The 19,919-nt window shown below is 46.6% G+C and overlaps 1 protein-coding gene across 9 annotated transcripts in view; it reads right to left on the reverse strand.

The window, feature by feature from the left end:
- PCDH11X (protocadherin 11 X-linked) overlaps window positions 1-19,919 on the reverse strand; it is a 1,835,932-nt gene that overhangs the window by 1,722,862 nt on the left and 93,151 nt on the right. For 4 of the 9 annotated variants that reach the window (XM_068249997.1, XM_068250003.1, XM_068250006.1 and 1 more), the window contains exon 3: window positions 15,069-15,176. The exons of 4 other annotated variants lie outside the window; for them this stretch is intronic. In XM_068249997.1, the coding sequence (XP_068106098.1) occupies window positions 15,069-15,176 (108 nt within the window). Of the gene's footprint in view, window positions 1-1,214; window positions 1,296-15,068; window positions 15,177-19,919 lie in introns of all 9 variants that reach the window. One more of the 9 variants, XM_068249999.1, reaches the window with a different exon arrangement.

Genomic DNA, 19,919 nt, shown 5'->3' on the forward strand with positions numbered 1-19,919 from the left:
GGCAAGAAAGGGGGCGAAGGCAGACGTTACACCGCCGCAAAGTCTCCTCGCATCGCCCTATGCAAATCTCACTCGCGCTTTGCATGCTGTCCCACGCCGAGGGGTCCACAGGCTTAACGTCCCATCTCTGATCAGATAATGTTGTCACAGATATTTTGATATATATGTACACAAGATGCAATTTTCCATCAGATTGACGACTGAATCGATTATTTCTAACAAGTCCGATCTAATTTTTGATCATTTTTCTGATCGATTTTGCACAGAAATGATAGGAAAATCGATCAAAAAACGATCGGAAATCAGTCGAACCTGTCAGAAATAATCAATTTGACCATGAATCTGATGGGCAATTGCATTGTGTGTACTAGGCATTAAAAGGAACCCAAAGTAAGAGGGATAAGGAGGCTGCCATATTTATTTCCTTTTACACAATACACATTGCCTGGCTATCCTCCTGACCTCTTTGGCTGCAGTAGTGTCTGAATCACACACCTAAAAGAAGCACGCAGCTAATCTAGTCACACTTCAGTCAGAAAGCTCTGATCTGCATTCTTCTTCAGTGTCAATGGCTAAAAGTAGGCAGAGGATCAGCAGGACTGCCAGGCAATGTGCATTGTTTAATAGGAAATAAATATGCCAGCCTCCATATCAGTCTCGTTTCAGGTTCCCTTTAAAGGACAACTGAAGCGAGAGGGATAAAGGGGCTGCCATATTTATTTCCTTGAATGCAAGTTGCCTGGCTGTCCTGCTGATCCTCTGCCTCTAATGCTTTTGGCCATAGCCCCTGAACAAGCATGCAGCAAATCAGGAGTTTCTGACATTATCGTCAGATCTGGCAAGATTAGCTGCATGCTTGTTTTTGGTGTGATTCAGATACTACTGCAACCAAATAGAGCAGGAGGGTTGCCAGGCAACTGGTATTGTTTAACAGGAAATACATATGGCAGCATCCATATCCCTTTCACTTTCGTTCCCTTTAAGTGCACATGCCAGATTAAAATCTATACACACACACAAACAATCCAGCAAAGAAAAATAAGCAGTTTAAACAATGTTGTTCACACACACCGAGATTCCAAACAGTGATGTCAGTAGAATCATACTTGCGCATGCGGAGGTGACATTCCACACGACAGGCGCGCATGCTCTGGAACAATATCATTTGAACGACTTATACTCACACCGGCCAACTGCACAATGGCTGCTCATACCTGTTATTGTCTTTTGCATTTTCTATTGTAGTTGTCTCTTCACATTTATTTGGCTGCATTTTTCATATCCAATAGGGCAATCTGTCGTCATGAGACATTTTAAACAATATTTATCGGTTCTGTGTATGTTGCTTGAAAGGGGCCCCGAGAAGCACTTAAAAATGAAAATGTGCACTCACTTGGGGCTTCCCCTGGCAATCTATACCCACCAGGTCCTTGGTGTCCTCTGGGTCCCCTCCGTGGTCCCGCTGGTGGCTCCCTTAGCCCAGCAACTTCGGCTGAAGTCGTGCGCAACTGCGCACCCAGCTCAATCACGTGCCCATCGCTGCAAGCCTCCTGCGCATGCACGTTTCTCTGAAGACTAAACCGCGCATGCAGAGTAAGCTTACAGCCGTGGGCACGTCATCGAGCTGGGTGCAAGGATGGGCTAAGCATGCTCAATTGCGCATCACTTCAACCGAAGTCGCTGCGCTAATGGAACCGCCAGCGGGACCACAGAGGGGGCCTAGAGGACACCGAAGGACCTTGCGGGCTACAGAGGCCTGGAGGAAGCCCCAGGTAAGTGCACATTTTTATTTTTAGGCGCTGCTCAAGGTCCCTTTAAAGGGAACCAGAGACGAAGAGAATTGAAAAAATGAAAAAGCTTTTATACATACCTGGGGCTTCCTCCAGCCCCATAAGCCTGGATCGCTCCCACGCCGCCGTCCTCCGCTGCCTCTATCGCCGATACCGGGTCCCGTCACTTCCGGCGGACGTGGCCAATTTTCCGCATGAACAGGGGCTCCCTCCATATCCTTACGCATGCGTCTGCGCAGTATGCAGGCGCATGCGTAAGGGTATGGAGGGAGCCCCTGTTCATGTGGAAAATTGGCCGCGTCCGCCGGCAGTGACGCACTGCGCTTGCGTCGACTGGCGGAAAGTACGGAACCCGGTACCGGCGGATAGAGGCAGCGGAGGACGGCGGCGTGGGAGCGATCCAGGCTTATGGGACTGGAGGAAGCACCAGGTATGTATAAAATCTTTTTGCAAACGTCTCTGGTTCTCTTTAAGCTAACACTGAATACATGAGAAATTCATAGGAATCACAATCAGCTCCTGCCAGGAGTTGTATTTCATTTAAAAGCAACTCCATTGTTGTTAAAGCTTAGATGCAAACAATCTGTTTCTCTGCTACTTCATGTAAACAGGCGAGTCAGCCAGATGGCTGCAGGGAACTTTCTAACTCCCACAGCTGAAAACTCTCCAATATTTTCAAAGGTATCATTTAAAATGTTACTCCTACTTACTTTTATGAATCACTCTTTTAAAAACACATCCTGAAATGTCTTCCCTGATAGTTTAAAGCAGGGGTCTCAAACTCAATTTACCTGGGGGCCGCAGGAGGAAAGTCAGGATGAGGCTGGGCCGCATAAGGGATTTCACAATCAGCAGCACCCGACCCCCAGCCCCGTCCCTTGCATTGATTTTTATTTCAAAATTAAATTCACACTGAAGCAAACTATTTTGCCTATTTTACCTATAGTTCGCTTCAGTGCTCCCATTACAAGTAATCCGCCGTGTCCCCGCCGCAAAACAAGGGCTGCAGAGCCCCCAAATCGCCCGGGAGGCAATCTGCCGGCATTTCCTGGAAGGGGCAGAGCTTTCAGCTTCAGCTCTTCCCCTCCTGACATCAATCGCGGCGCATCGCCGCCTCTGCCCGCCCCTCTCACTCTTCCTTCACAGAGAGGGGCGGGGAGTGGCGGCGATGCGCCGCGACTGATGTCAGGAGGGGCAGAGCTGAAGCTGAAAGCTCTGCCCCTTCCAGGAAATGCCGGCAGATTGCCTCCCGGGCGATTTGGGGGCTCCACAGCCCTCGTTTAGCGGTGGGGATGCGGCAGATTACTAGCACTGAAGCAAACTATAAAGGAAGCTTTTGCCGGCGCGGGCCACAAAATATTGTATCGAGGGCCGCAAATGGCCCCCTGGTTTAAAGTGTACATGAGGGAATATGTGTTTTTTGCTGCCTGAAAGAGTTCATTCTCAGGTATGGAAGTGACAGCTTCTGTCTTGTCGGTAACTTATAGGAAATATAATAAACATCACTGATAAGTAAATTACAGCCATAAACGTTTTCCTGGCAGAATACAACTTCTGGGCTTAGGGGAGAGATATGAAAGGGTCAATAGCTAATGTATTTTAAATCTGGGACACTTAACAGGGTGCCACTGATTAGAGACAGTAAAACATTAAATCTACAGTACTTTGTAACTGTGTAAATATAAAAAAAAAAACATGGAATACTTAAACAAAGTCATTTTTTAGGAGGATAAATTCAATTGTTTATCCCATCAGGTTCACTTTAAAACAATAAGGCTGGTGTCACACTAGGGTGCTGAATGGAAATGTCTTGTAAAGGCAGGATTGCAATGCAAAGGAGAGGAAAAGTGTAATTGTGCATCACACTTATCAGTTATGCAATGCGTACAGTGAAGCATATAATACATGACAAGTATGCTTCACTGCGGCTGTAAATGCGCAAATAATATGGTACGGCACAGCAGTTGTGCAGAAAAATCTAAAACAGTTTTACTTATTCAAGGGGATTTCTCGTTTTATCCCATATAAGTTGATCGGAAGTGGTGTATTTTTCTGATTATCAGTTTCTCAATGTATAGACCCAAGCGAGTTTATCAGAATTGTCAAAAAAAAAAATAATAATTGGGGAAAATGTGAACACACTTGTGTGATACATTGGTCAGATTTTTCAAATGTTACAATCAATAAAAAAAAAAAAAGTCAGTGTAATTCTGAAATCTTCATGCTATGATAAATAACGCTACAGTGGCTGGATAGTGTAATGGTTAAGGGCTCTGCCTCTGACACGGGAGACCAGGGTTCGAATCTTGGCTCTGCCTGTTCAGTAAGCCAGCACCTATTCAGTAGGAGACATTGGGCAAGTCTTCCTAACACTGCTACTGCCTATAGAGCATGCCCTAGTGGCTGCAGCTCTGGGGCTTTGAGTCCGCCAGGAGAAAAGCGCGATATAAATGTTCTGTGTTTGTTTGTTTGTTATAGTGTGCAGGTTGCATGTTATAGCGCAGGCTTTCTGTAAAGCGCACACTACGAACCGAGACAAGCTGGGACGACGCTTGTGCAGTTCAGCAACATTTTGTCACATGTGAAATTGCACATGATTTCCTATGGGCCCGCTGCCGTTTTAGGAGGCATCTCCGATTGTGTATAGCGTTGGAAAAATAAAAAAGGCTGCACTACTTTTCCGCACAACCCACACAATTTCTCATTGAAATTATTGGCTACTGTAAAAAAACAAATGTATACATTAAAACAAACACTTAATGCACATATTGTGCGGCAAATCGCTGGTGGGAAATTGTCTGAGGTTCCTGCAGACATCAGCGTGATCCCTGCCTTAGAGCTGGGACCCACTACAGTATTTTTGGATCTCTGACAATCACCGTCGATTCCAGAAAACACTTTGCCAATGTATCTCAATTAGGGGTCATCACACAATCGCAGGACATGCAGCATATTGAACGAGCGCATTGGCGCTCAATACTTTGTATAGAAGCACTGATGAAGTATGAAAAGCAATTTTGCAACAATGTTTGGGGACTAGTGTTTGGAATTTTAAATAAACTTTATTAGTAACCGGGTGTCTGGCTTCCTTCCGTAGCCCCGCCCCCTAGCAGAGGAGTTCGCAGACACTTCTCCGATTGGTCCTAGAGAAGCACCTATGACCGCTTCCTTTAGTGGGCGGGGCTAAGGGCGGAAGCCAGACATCGGGACACCTGGTAAGTACACACCTCCCAACTATTTGAGATGAGAAAGAGGAACACTTAAGCCACACACCCTGCCCCACCCCTAATCACGCCCCCGTCACACATAACAAAGATTTCATAAGAAAAATATGTTGTTTTATAATTCAAACCACACTGGTCCTTTCTATCCTGATCATTATCCTTCATATTAACATTTTAAAATTAGTAATATACCAATTTAAAGGACGGGAAAAAAGTTTAGAGTCAATCAAACACATTTTTCAGTAGAGAAAATTATATATTTACATAGAAAGAGGGACAAAGTCCTGAAAGAGGGACAAATGAGGAGGAGAGAGGGATAGAGGGACAGGGCTCTCAAAGAGGGACAGTTGGGAGCAATGGGTAAGTATAATAAAGTTTATTTAACAAAATAAAGAAAAAACCTGAAACACTAATTGGAAGTGCTGCAGTGCTGCACAGTTTACTGGACATCGCTGCTAAACGGAGCGAATCACGAGGGCAATCACCCTAAGAATCGCTGCACACAGCATTGCCGCAATTAAAAAGCGCTGCAGCAATTCCTAGTGGGTTCCAGCCCAGAGGCCTTGGTCACACAGGAGGCTGCCGGCCTTTACATGGTCCTGCTAGCAATCGTAACACGTAGTGAAGAGATGTCGGCTGCATTAGATCGTAACTAAGCACAGTCGCAAAACCGCCTCTTCCTGATTTGGATTGTCCCACTTTCAATCTACCTACAATTTGCATTCAATCTGCAAACAAGCCGGAGCTATTTGCTTCTGGTTGACCCTGTGCAGCAGCGATATATGTTGTAGAGAGTGTTGTACTGATGCGGAGTCGCCCTTTAATGTCACCTCTGGGTCTGCCTGCATTACGGCGTGTGAATGTATTCCGGAGCAGAGACTGGATGATGGTGGCTTAATAATGCATGAGGCTCCGCTGCTAGCGTTGCTCAATCACTTGATGTTAATGGAGGGAGATGAGAGTATAATCAGGTGCGGGGATCTGGGAGTGATTGAGTTTTGCAGTGTGTATAGCGCAGAAGGACAATCATTGCCATGCACCCCGCAGGCCCGAGGACGCCCCTTCCGCCTCACCTCTATGCAAATCCCTCATCGGCTATGCATGTATTCCCTGCGCACCCATGCACGTCCTCCGTGCAATCACTGAACTCTGAACCAAGGCAAAACCTTGTATCCTGTCATATGTCCCTAAGGAGGGGCTCTGAGACTAATAGCATTATAGAAAACCATGTTATCACATATCCTATCTAGCATGGAACTCTACTAATACTAAAGATTGGAAGCAGAATATTTGGGAACCACCTACAGTGAAAGTTTGGGGTACCCACTCTTCCTGCTCCCTCATCCCCTCCCACCTGTATGCCACCACCTCTCCCCTGTATGCTCCCTGCTCCCCTCCTGCCTGTATGCTGCCCCCTCTCCCTGCTCTCCTCCCACCTGTTTGTCGCCCCCTCTCCCTGCTCTCTTCCCACCTGTATGCCGCCCTTTCTCCCTGCTCCCCTCCCACTCTCTCTGCTCCTCTCCCACCTGTATGCCGCACCAACCTCCCTGCTCCCCCATCCCCTCCCGCCTGTATGCTGCCCCCTCTTGCCTGTATGCCGCCCCCTCTCCCTGCTCCCCTCCCGCCTGTATGCCGCCCCCTCTCCCTGCTCCCCTCCCACCTGTATGCCGCCCCCTCTCCCTGCTCCCCTCACACATGTATGCCGCCCCCTCTCCCTGCTCCCCTCCCTCCTGTATGCCGCCCCCTCTCCCTGCTCCCCTCCCACCTGTATGCCGCCCCCTCTCCCTGCTCCCCTCCCTCCTGTATGCCACCCCCTCTCCCCTGTATGCTACCTGCTCTCCCTGCTCTCCTCCCACCTGTATGTCGCCCCCTCTCCCTGCTCTCCTCCCACCTGTATGCCGCCCTTTCTCCCTGCTCCCCTCCCACTCTCCCTGCTCTCCTCCCACCTGTATGCCGCCCTTTCTCCCTGCTCCCCTCCCACTCTCCCTGCTCCCCTCCCTCCTGTATGCCACCCCCTCTCCCCTGTATGCTACCTGCTCTCCCTGCTCCCCTCCCGCCTGTATGCCGCCCCCTCTCCCTGCTCCCCTCCCGCCTGTATGCCACCCACTCTCCCCTGTATGCTACCTGCTCTTCTTGCTCCCCTCACGCCTGTATGCCGTCCCCTCTACCTGCTCCCCATCCCCTCCTGCTTATATGCCGCCCACCCTCCCTGCTCCCCCATCCCCTCCTGCCTAGATGCCGCCCACCCTCCCTGCTCCCCCATCCCCTCCTGCCTGTATGCCGCCCCCTCTCCCTGCTCCCCTCCCGCCTGTATGCCACCCCCTCTCCCTGCTCCCCTCCTGGCTGTATGCCACCCACTCTCCCTGCTCCCTCTTCCCCTCCCGCCTGTATGCTGCTTTCTATACCTGCTCCCCTCCCACCTGTATGCTGCCCTTCTCCCTGCTCCCCTCCCGCCTGTATGCCACCCACTCTCCCTGCTCCCCCTTCCCCTCCTGCCTGTATGCCACCCACTCTCCCTGCTCCCCCATACCCTCCCGCCTGTATGCCACCAACCCTCCCTGCTCCCCCTTCCCCTCCCGCCTGTATGCCACCCACTCTCCCTGCTCCCCCATACCCTCCCGCCTGTAAGCCACCCACTCTCCCTGCAACCCCTCCCGCCTGTATGCCACCCACTCTCCCTGCTCCCCCTTCCCCTCCTGGCTGTATGCCACCCACTCGCCCTGCTCCCCATCCCCTCCTGTCTGTATGCTGCTCCCTCTACCTGCTCACCTCCCACCTGTATGCCACCCACTCTCCCTGCTCCCCTCCCACCTGTGTGCCACCCACTCTCCCTGCAACCCCTCCCGCCTGTATGCCACCCACTCTCCCTGCTCCCCCTTCCCCTCCCGCCTGTACGCCTCTCTGCTGCTCACAGCACCTGAGGAGGCCACTGAGCACAGCCTGGCTGATTGAACCTGACGCTCTGATTATAAGCGCTGCCTCGCTCCCTGCACCGGGCTGTCATACTTAGATGGGAGGGTCAGGGGTCGTCTATGCGTCGCTGATTGCAGTGGAAAACACACGCTCAGCTTACTGACGCCTTTAATTTTTCTCGGAAGGTAATCTTTCCCCTGATCAGTGGGAATACGCCGTACTCAGCTGGCAATCTACATATATTGTGAAAAACGCTCCCAACACAACAAATACACAAAGATCACAATAAGTGTCATCTGCCTATTTCCTGGCCTCAATCAGTTGCTATAATGTGCATAAAATGTCCTAAAATGGGGTCTTTGCTGAGAATAATCTAGCTGCAGTGTGTGCTTCCAGGTAACTGGTATTGTTTAAAAGTACATAGATATGGCAGCTTCCATAGATCACACATTTCTGGTTCCTTTTAAAGAGGCACTGAAGCGACAAAAAAAATGATAAAATGAATTGGTTGTGTAGTACAGATCATTACTAGAACATTAGTAGCAAAGAAAATATTCTCATATTTTTTACTTTCAGTTATATAGTTTTTTATAACATTGCATCATTCTCTAATATTTGCAGTTTACACACTACTCAGCATTCTAAATGATTTTACAGAGCAGGCCAGCGAACTTTTGACCTGTCCTCTGCAGGAAAAAAAAAACCAATACCGTGACTGACACTTGAGATAATAAGCTTCAGAAGACAGAACTCTCTTTGTGGAGCTCAGAGAAGCTCTTTTGTATAGATACCAACTGGAGTTTCTTAACTCTTCCTTTACTGTCTCATGTCTCTGCTCCTAATGTTTTATTTCTTGGCTGTACTACACAACCAATTCATTATATCTTTATTTTTTTTTTTCGCTTCAGTGTCTCTTTAAGCAACTTTTACAGAGATCACAGTGTTGTGAGTATATGCTGATGCCCAGAACCATTCTAAAGGAAGAAACTGTTCAAATAATTATTAAGAGTCACAAGGGTGTCAAGGATAGAAATCTCTGCAGTACTAACAGTAATGCTGCAACTGCTGGTATGCGGGGCAGAACAACACAGGGCTGCCACAATGGGCACTTTACTATCTGTTTGTTTATTGTTTGTGCTTTGTGCGAATGACAAGCCAAATTCTCTATGTGTTTCCACTGGCATTATTATTACATTACTCTGTGAAGAACAAAATAACTGCATAGACTCCGACTAGTACTGTACTGTGAAGTTGTGAATCGGGATTGAGCCATTTTCTCGCAAACTGGACAGATTAAAAGAGTACGATTTTTATATAGTATATTTTTCAGACTCCATGGAGGAGAAATTGTAACACAAGATTAATCTTTTGAAGAGTATCTTTTCTGAAAAAGATCATAAGGGGGGGACGAGATATTTAAAAGTGAAAACTTGAAGGATAGAAGATAGATCACAAAATGATTGAAACTCGCTGTGTAATTTCTTCATGTTGTTTGAACCTACGTGAGCCTGCATGTTTGCATCTTTACTGCTGGAGGGCATTTACATACCCGCACATACACACATAGGCCTGGTGCACACCGAGCGGTTTTTGCAGCGATCCGCAAACCGCTTCTGCCTTGGAAAACGCTTGGCTAATGTATTTCAATGCGATGGTGCACACCAGCAGTTTGAGGTTTTTAGGAAACCGCAAACGTGCGTCCTGCAGCACTTTTGTGGTTTGCAGATTCGTTTCTGCCTCAATGTAAAGTATAGTAAAAGCTCAAGCTCTGAAAAACGCTAGATCAGAGCGATTTTCCAGGGGGTATTGTTACAGAAGCTGTTCAGAAAAAGCTTTTAGTGTAACAATATTTGTAATCTGCTACACAAAAACTCTCCCAAAAATGCTAGATATGTTTAGAAAACCTATCTAAACATGCCTAGAATGGCTCTGAAATCTGCTTCAAAAACCTTTTGCAGATCTGCTAGCGGTTTTTGGCGTGCACTGGGCCATAGAGGGAGATACAGCTTGCTTAGCAGTCGGCAACAGCCGTTATTTCCCACAATGCAATACGGTTCACAGATAGGAAACTGTCATGGCCCTGACATCACATTGTGGGAGGGGTTTTACCTCAAAATCAGCTTTACAGACTTACCTGATGATCAATGAGAGAGAAAGTAAAGATTTATCTTAGTACAGTGGGTAGTGGCCTTCATTGGGATGAATTTAAATTTTGCTTTGAAGTTTCTTTTTCATTTCCCAATAAGCCGACATCATCCTGATTCAGAACTTTTCGGCTTAAGCCACCACTGTAATTTTGCAAAATGTTTATATTTCAAAAAAAAAAATAAAAAAATGTAAGGCCTGCCAATTCAAATTAGGAACACAAACTTGGACAGCAGAAGAGAACTGTTCCGAGCTCGGCAGGCAGCAAGTTCCTCTCGGAGAACGTCGCTTTCACGGCGCCCCTTCGAGGCCCAAAGCACCTGCAAACCCCCATTTTCAGGACGGCAATTTCCAGCAATCTCCAAACTTCCATTTAAACCCGCGCTCCGTCTCCTTCCCCGCTGTGACATAACTGCCAGCCGACGGGGGAGGACGCCGTTTTAAATATAATCGTAACCACCTGCAAGAAGCGAACATTACGAAAGCAGCTCTCAGCACATTTCATCTCCCAGAGCAAAAAGCACAACAGTTCCTCCGCAGAGTCCCAGGCCATAACCTTCCCAGCGACGCGCACACCTGAACACGTTTTACGAGCTCGCCGTAACATCATTCCGCTTTTATATCCGCTGCGGCGGTGGGGCCGGGAAGTTTGCAACATTCTGTAAAATGTTATTCTTATCTGCTTGTGATCAAGCAAAGCCTGAAAAACAACAGAGGTGGAAAATCTCAATGTTTTTATAATTTTTTCTTTTTCTTTCCTTCGAGTTTCCAGGCGAAAGTAAATGAGACGCTGCGAGGATGAGATCTTCTAAGGTCAGGAGCCACGGGGGGTTTTAACGGGAGCCTTTCAAGTGGCTGTTGTCATGTCACAAAAGTGCATCTGCTGACCGTGAAAATTCAACGCTAATCCCGGGGCTAGAGGCGGCAGCGCTGCTACCGCGACTTAAGATGCAATTATGTCGTAACGAGGGGAAAAAGCAAAGGAGTCATCCGAAAGTGATAACCTGTAAAGGTGCTCAGGTTGATGAAGGCAAAATTGTGCTTTGCGGTGTTTTGTCTGTAGGGGAGTTTAACTTTCACGAAAAAAAAAAAAATCCTGGCTGTTTAGGATTTCTGGAAGTTTGAGCTATAAAACTATAAAGAAACTAAACCTAAAACAAAAAGTGGTGCTAGTGCTGACTAGTTCACCATACACATGATTCGTAGGCACTTGTGTTGCACCAGTCATTAGTCTATGGGAGCTAGGGCCATCGGAAATAGATTGATAGGCCTTAATTCCTAGCAAAACACAGGAATATATTCCTGGTAGTGGAAGAGGCTGAACTCTAGAATTGCAATCCTATGCTGAACTAGCATGTACCTTTCCATGTGTAACATCCACGTACAGCAGCCTCTCCCATTCCATGTGCAGCCCCCTCTTCCATGTGTAACATCCATGTGCAGCAGCCCTTCTCATTCCATGTCTAGCCCCCTTTACCATGTGTAACATCCATGTATAGCAGCCCCACCCATTGCATGTGCAGCCCCCTCTTCCATGTGTAACATCCATGTACAGCAGCCCCTCCCATTCCATGTGCAGCCCCCTCTTCCATGTGTAACATCCACGTACAGCAGCCCCCTCCCATTCCATGTGCAGCCCCCTCTTCCATGTGTATCATCCTTGTACAGTAGTCCCTCCCATTCCCTGTGCAGCCCCCTCTTCCATGTGTAACATCCATGTGCAGCAGCCCTTCTCATTCCATGTGCAGCCCCCTCTACCATGTGTAACATCCATGTACAGCAGCCCCACCCATTGCATGTGCAGCCCCCTCTTCCATGTGTAACATCCATGTACAGCAACCCCTCTCATTCCATGTGCAGCCTCCTCTTCCATGTGTAACATCCACGTACAGCAGCCCTTCTCATTCCATGTGCAGCCCCCTCTTCCATGTGTAACATCCATGTACTGCAGCCTCCTCTTCCATGTGTAACATTCATGTACAGCAGCCCCTCCCATTCCCTGTGCAGCCCCCTCTTCCATGTGTAACATCCATGTACAGTCTTTCATATACAGCTCCTTTGGCAGCAGTTTCTCTCTTACACATTTGCAGCCTCTTACTCCATGTCTAGCGGCCTCTATGAGCAGCAGTCGCCCTAAGCCCAGTCCTGTGTGATCTTATTAGCAGTCCAGCCCGGGCACATAGCTGAACCCCCCCACTCCAGTGTCTGTGATGTACCCCATCTCCCCTTCTGTCCTTGAGGACTGTGTAAAATCCAGCGAGAATGATTTCATTTCACAGAACTAGCTGCCTCTCAGCTCTGCATTTACATGGAGCTCACAGAAGATGCTTTGAACACGTCTGAAAGTTCTACAATTCCAGTTTCATTTAAAAAACAAAAAGGGAAATTACCAAGAGCGGTTTCTGTTTTAGGATTAGGGGTAGCGCTATTTTCAAAAATGGGGAAAATTGCCACATTATTTCAAATGGCGGAAAATGTTACGGTATCATCTTTCATTTTTTTAGAACAGATTTTCTTCTCTCTGCTGAGAACTGCTTGGAAGCCTGAAATGCTGCATCCCATCTCTGCAAACACGGATGAGAGATGTACAGACGTATGTACTGTATATACTAGCTGAATATGGTTGATGTTAAGCCTGGCCACTTTGTCTAACGTTGACACTTTCGGTCAATGACCAAGTTTGTGAGCATTGAGGTTCCTGGCATCAATAATGTGAGGATGGGAGCAGTTCAAATTTTCCCATTGAAATCAATCAAACAAATCTGATTGGCTTTTTGGGCCTTCTCCCCCCCACCCCCCTTCTGTGAGTTTGAGCCCCAGTCACCCAATGACCAACTGTAGTAGGTTTGAGGCCTCTGCCATGATCAGTGTAAGAATGGCAGCAGCTGTAATATTCCCCTTGAAACTCAATAGGTGAATTTTGATTGGCTGCTGTAGGCTTCACCACTTTCCTGAATATTAATCCCAGTCACCCAGTGACCAACTGTGCCAAGTTTGAGAACCCTGCCATTAACAGATTAAGAATGGCTGCATTTAACATTTTCCCAATTAAAAAATGTGGTCCTTGATGGCCCAGCCCACTTTTTGTAACTGTGAGTCAATCAATGACAAAGTTTGCGAACTTCGGGGTCCTTAGCATCAATAATGCGAGAATGGAAGCAGTTGGCTGTTTTTGGCAACACCCTCTTTTTTGAATTTGAACCCCAGTCACCCAATGACTGACTATAGCAGGGTTGAGTGCCCAATTTGGGCTAGTAAACCCCCCCCCTATCTCACACACACACCTCTAGCCTTACAGTATACATACCTGGGGCATCCTCCAGCCCCATCTGGCCTACCTGCTCCCTTGTCATCCTCAGTTGGCTTCTCCTTTGCTCACAACTGGCCCCAATAAAATTCTCCAGTCGGCGCAGTCCGGACAAGCTCGCTCCCCCGTCTCGCTCCCGGTGACGTGCACGCAGCAGGAGTGCTCACGGACAGGCCACACATGCGCAGTTGGCCCCAGACCGGAGGACTTTCTAGGGCCAATTGCAAACGAACATAGAATTGGAGGACGGCGGCGTGGGAGCTATCAGGGTGGAAGGGGTGGAGGAAACCCCAGGTATGTATATTTTGTCTTTTTATTTCCATCTCAGGTCTCCTTTAATGAGATTATAAAAGTTCAACATGCTCTACAAAGGACTGGCTAAAGTGTCAGCATTATGTAAAAGAAAAATAACAAGAGTGGTAATTATTAAGTCCAAAGATGATGAAATGTTAGTGTTGGTATTTTCATTTCCTGACATGTTTGTATGTATGAATAACAATAAAACTGGCAAAAAATGATCTAAAAAGGGGTAATAAAAATACTTAAAGGGAACCAGAGATGAACGTTTCACACAAAATAAACATATCAGTCGATAGCTTATAAAGAAAAAATGCTCTACCTGATAATTTCGCCGCTCTGGTGTGCCTTTTTTAGTGTTTTTTATCCATCATTGCTCCAGGAAAAATCAAATATGGCCGCCGGCTCATATCCCTTCTGCTTCCGGGTTATGAGTTGTTCTGGATGTGCTGTCTAGGCTATATGAGAAAGGCTGCTGCAGCCTTTCATCTGTGTGCTTTCATTTTGGTATGATGTGCAGCTGCCTGTAGGAAGTGTATCTCATAGGAATGAAACTGCAGTCATCATCAGTATCTATGCAGACAGAGCACACAGATCATATTGCACACGTGTCCGTTTCAGAGATTCTCTCGCAGCAGCAGCAGCCCCTCCCATGTCATCAGAGCTCTCAGTATGCAAAGCAGGAAATCTGAGCCAGGAGGTGGCAGGCTTGGGCTTGAAAAGACTCCACAGAAGAGTGACTCAGCTATAATGATTCCAGGTCAAACCTACACTGAGCCAGTTGGGGATTCTTATCACAGCTGCTAATAGACTAATTAAGCAGATAAGAATGAAACTAAAAGCAGGGTAGGTGTTTACTGTCATGTTCCCACTGATAAATGTAATAAAATACATGAGGGTGCTTCGTCTCTGGTTCTCTTTAAATACTTTATTGCTGTTTTTCAGTTATACACCAACAATACAGGAAGCTGTCGGCGCACAAAAGAGGCCTCATCTGAATTTGCGCGGCTCGTACGGAACTGTGATGTCGTACTTGTCACGCATCTAATGTTGCATTATTTTGTTGTACTATATTTCAATGGCATCACATTTTACCTTCCTTTATTCTTTTTTTTTTATATGACGCATTTTGTGATTTTTCTGTGTATTTAAATCGCACATTTTTTTCAGAAAAAATCTTTTGTTTTGTGAAAATGGCTTCTGAGTTAAAGAGGAACTGTAGTGAAAATAACATAATGAATAAAATGTCTTATTATGTTTACAATATTCATTTATAAACTAGTCAGTGTTTTCCTATTGTAAAACCTTTCATCTCCCTGATTTACATTCTGACATTTATCCCAAAAACACCTGATCTGGGCACCACAGTGGCGTAGTGGTTAGCGCGCTCACCTTGCAGCGCTGGGTCCCCTGGTTTGAATCCCAGGCAGGTCAACATCTGCAAGGAGTTTGTATGTTCTCCCCGTATCTGTGTGGGTTTCCTCCGGGCACTCCGGTTTCCTCCCAAAAACATACAGATAAGTTAATTGGCTTCCCCCTAAATTGGCTCTAGATTATGATACATACACTACACAATACATACAGACATATGACTATGGTGGGGATTAAATTGTGAGCCCCTCTGAGGGACAGTTAGTGACAAGACTATGTACTCTGTACAACGCTGCGTAATATGTCGGCACTATATAAATAAATAAAGAAATCTGCTGCATGCTTGTTCAGGGTCTATGGCTAAAAGTATTAGAGGCAGAGGATCAGCAGCACAGCCAGGCAATTAGTATTGCATAAAAGGAAATAAATATGGCAGCCTCCATATCCCTCTCACTTCAGGTGTCCCTTAAAGGTAACCTTAAGTCTCCCAAAAAAAAAAAAGAGACTTTTACTCACCTGGGGCTTTCCTCAGCCCCCTGCAGCCGATCGGTGCCCTCGTCGTGTCTCGGAGATCCTCCCGTCCTCGCCGGTGACCACTTCTGGTTTTGCCGTCAGGACCCGACAGGCTGGGAACGCGAGTGATTCTTCGCGTTTCCAGCCACAATATTGCCCCCTATGCTGCTATTGTGGCCAGGAGGCCTTTAACATTTTTCATTGGAGCACAATTGCTCCAAAAATTCTGCAGGACCTGCAATTGCAATTTGGCCAAACTGCCTCTGTGGGTTCCCCACCATCCACTTTCATCTGCGTGGCGCTTTTTGGGGATCACCGGCGATCACAACGCACAGCTGAAAGCCGGGCCCCGGGCGTTAGGAAATAACTCACAAAGTAAAAAGGAAGCAAACGTTTCCACAAAACAAGGGAGGCAATTCTTCAGGGACTCGGCTAAGAGAGTCGTCTGGTGCGGGGTTACTGCCTGTAACATGTTCCGCGGAGTAGAATATGTAAAGAGGCGCATGTAGGACATTTCCCCGTGTCATGTTGAATCCGGCTTCTTCCAATATTTATTATATGGAGCTGTGGCACATTAAGCGCTGTCTCCTTGGGGCAAAGATCTTATTTGTGCGAAGCAGTCTGCTGCTGCTGCTGCCGGAACGCTTCTGGTGAAATATTTAAATAAGAATTCCGCAAGAAAAAAGGTGCCTTTCTTCTGAGTCACCCCATTGGTGCATCGCGAGCGAGAGACAAAAAAGAGAAGAAAGAAAAAACTCTAAATCACCATCTTTGTTAAAATAACAGAGGATTGTAAGAGACAAAGGGAATTCTTCGGGGAAATGGTACAAGAATTTCAGTATATTTGCACATATTGTTCCTGACATGTATTACTATACAGACAGCGCAGTGAAAGGAAAATCAAAATAGTTTCCTCGTAGTTTATAATGGCGATGTGAATCCTCTCTGTCGGAGTTCAGCCAGGCTTTGTTTGCAGAAGTACTGAAGAATCCCTTTATAGTAAACTCCAGGGGACCAGGAAAAGTAATTTACTATATCAGAAATCTACTGTATCAGAATTGGTCATGTATTGTATATTTATACACACACATTCGCTGGGACCTGAGGAGTGAGTATACTATATCCAGATATCCAGAGGTTTACTATATCAGAGTTTACTATAATGAGATTCTACTGTATGTGTATTGCTTTATCCTGATGTGTGGGGCCAGGGTCGGGCAGAGGCGAGAGGCTCAAGCCTCAGGGCGCAGAATAGGAGGGGCACACACAAGGATGGGCCAAGGCAGAGGCGAGAGAGGCTCCAGCCTCAGGACGCAGTGTAGGAGGGGCACACACAAGGCTGGGCCGAGGCAGAGGTGAGAGAGGCGAGAGCCTCGGGGCGCAGTGTAGGAGGGGGTGCACAACTCACTCAGCTATTATTCTCCTACTGTGTTTGAAGCAGAGAGAAATAAGAAAAGGGGATACATGGCAGTGACTGCAAGCCAGATAACTAGAGATTAAGGTGTTGAGGGCCCTGGGGCGGTCGTTCTGCTGACAGTAACACATGAGTACAGGTTGTCGGCAGACCGATAAGACTGTTTTTGACTGATCCGCCGAGCGTCTGACGACTTCCTGTACTCACGTGCTACTGTCGGACGACCAGGAGGGTCTGACAGACCAGTTGTTTGTAAAAATATGGCGTGTGTACGCGCCTTTAGTCTAATAGCAATCGGGGTGCGACAGCTGGGGTGGGAGGGATGGAGGGGCGCACTTTGGTGCCTCAGCCTTGTGTGGTATAGGACCTTGGCCCGCCTCTGGGTGGGGCGACAATGACGGATCCAACAATGTAGATCTGAGGGTTCTGGTAGTGGAGTTTACTATCAGAGAGCGATCTGCGGGTCCCCTTGTATCACAGGTGCTACTACCTGAACAGTGCTGGATATGGAGACAGAAAGGAGAAAAAGTGCACACTATGGGGGAGATTTATCAACGCATTATTTTTTCTTCTTAATCTGTTCTAACCAGCAGGGAGAACAGTTCTGCATGATAATAAGAAGCTTCTTAAATCCTAGGTAATAGTGGCAATTTAGTGTGGATTTCTAGAGCTGCACTACAGTTAAGAGAAGTGCAAATCCATCCCTAAACTGGAGCAGATTAAGAAGTGCTTGATAGCAGTTCTACAGATGTAGAACTGCAGGCTAGACATGATTGCAGAGTGCATGCTAGACATGATTTGTGATCTGCTCCTCAACCTGCTGAATTCCTCCTCAGAGCCTGCTGCTATCAATACAGCAGGTGTGTTGGTTACCTCAGCAACAGCAATTCCCCTCACACACTGCACTGCCTGAGAGACCTTCCTAGCTCCTCCTATTTTACAACAGTTTTAAAAGGAATCTGCACTATATAATGATTTCTTAAGATGCCTGAGACAGTTCTGCACGGATTTCTAAAAACCTACTAATAATTTTGTCTCAGACACTCTTGATAAATCTGGCCCTGTGATACTAGTAGGTGAGGGCTCTAGGCCCTATAGGAAAGGTCTCACCTGGTTTTCGAGGCCGGAGAAACCTATATAGGTTTGCCAGATATCACACTTGTGTCCCTCTTATGCCGGGGACCTGGTTTGCACTGATCCCGTGAGGATAAGCGTGACAGCTGGCAAAATTATATAGGTGTCTCCAGCCTTAACAACCAGGTGAGACCTTTCCTATAGGGCCCAGAGCCCTCACCTACTAGTATCACAGTGTGCACTTTTTCTTATTTCTGGATCCAACAATGATATCTGGATGATACAAGGGAGGTCCAAAATAGGAATAGTCCTAAAATGCAGATTTCCGGATGCTGATTACCGACTCCGCGGATTTCCGCAGAAATCAGCATTTCCGATTGTGATTTCGGTGGAAAGTTTGGGGGTTTTTTTTAGCCATTTTTCTTTAAAAAGTTCTGTAATTAAAAAAAAAAAGTTGTTTTTGTGGAATCCCGTATATTTTGTCGATGTCTGCTACTATGTGGACATCCGCACTACACTTCAGAATTCTCTGATTCGCCAAATACTTCTGAGTAGGAAATATTGGACCAATCAGAGAATGCAAAAGTTTACCATGGAAATCAGAATGCTGCAGACATTTTAGACCAATCACAAGACTCGGAAAAACCTGGTAGTATCTGAGTCTTTTGATTGGTTGGTTTAACATTTCTGTGCTATTCCAACTTCCACTGTAAACCTCCGTATTCTCTGATTGGTCCAATGCTACTGACTCTTTACAAATCCCAAGTCTTGTGATTGGACTAAAATCAGAAATTGTAGGCCAGTCACAGAAAGACTCAGAAATACTCAGTAGTATTGACCAATCAAAGAATTCTAAAGTTTCCTGGAATTCTGCAAACACCTCCTCCATGTCCATCGGAGTATCTCAAACATTGCCTGCCGAGCTGAGCCGGATTGATATACCATTACTGCTTGAGGTGCAGAAGAGAGGGCTGTCCTACTGGGCCCACCTACAGAGCAGCAGCCCTGACGCACCCCACTACAAAGCCATGCTGCATAATGAAGACCAAGAAAAGCCATGTGACCTGAAAGAAGTGGTTGACTCTATGCTCTCCCCATACCCAAATCCACAGGCCTCATCAAGAGCCCACATAAAACACACCACAGCCAAGAGGACTATGGAGATGAATGAAGGAGTGAAATAAAACAGAAGCTAACCATATACCAGACCCTACAGAGAGACCAAAAACAGGCCCCATAGTTAGGTAGAGAGGCAAGTCCTGAGTGTCTACAGACTGAGTGCTCACAACCTGGACTTTGATTCTGGGAGACACAGACAGAGGTACAAACTCAGGGAGCGACAGAAAGAAGGAAAGACTAATGCTGGGTACACACTATGAGATTTTCTGGTCGATTTACTTTCAGATCGATTATTTCCAACATGTTCGATTTGCTTGTCGATCGATTTCCGAGCATTTTCCGATTAATTTCCTATTAAAGTGCACGGAAATCGATCGGAAAATGCTCGGAAATCGATCGAAAAGCAAATCGGACATGTTAGAAATAATCGATCTGACAGTAAATCGACCAGAAAATCACAGTGTGTACCCAGCATTAGAAGGAGAAGAAAACCATTACATTCTATAAGTGTCTCATCTCTTCTTTGGAATGTATTTAACTGCTGTATGACTTTTCTGGTTTTACCATCACCCACCAATCAAGAGAGACAGAGAGAGGGTGGATGGTAAGGGTGGGACAGGGAAACAATGACATATTGGTAATTATTATCACTCTGGAACCTCTGGAGTTGAGGCACCTGTTGTGGCTGCACCCCCTACACAAAGCAGGTGGTTTGAGCCCCGAGCGCCAAAACTAGGCACCGCCGTAGCAGT

The sequence above is a fragment of the Hyperolius riggenbachi genome, chromosome 8 (genome assembly GCF_040937935.1).
Source record: "Hyperolius riggenbachi isolate aHypRig1 chromosome 8, aHypRig1.pri, whole genome shotgun sequence".
In the NCBI taxonomy this organism is placed as follows: domain Eukaryota; kingdom Metazoa; phylum Chordata; class Amphibia; order Anura; family Hyperoliidae; genus Hyperolius; species Hyperolius riggenbachi.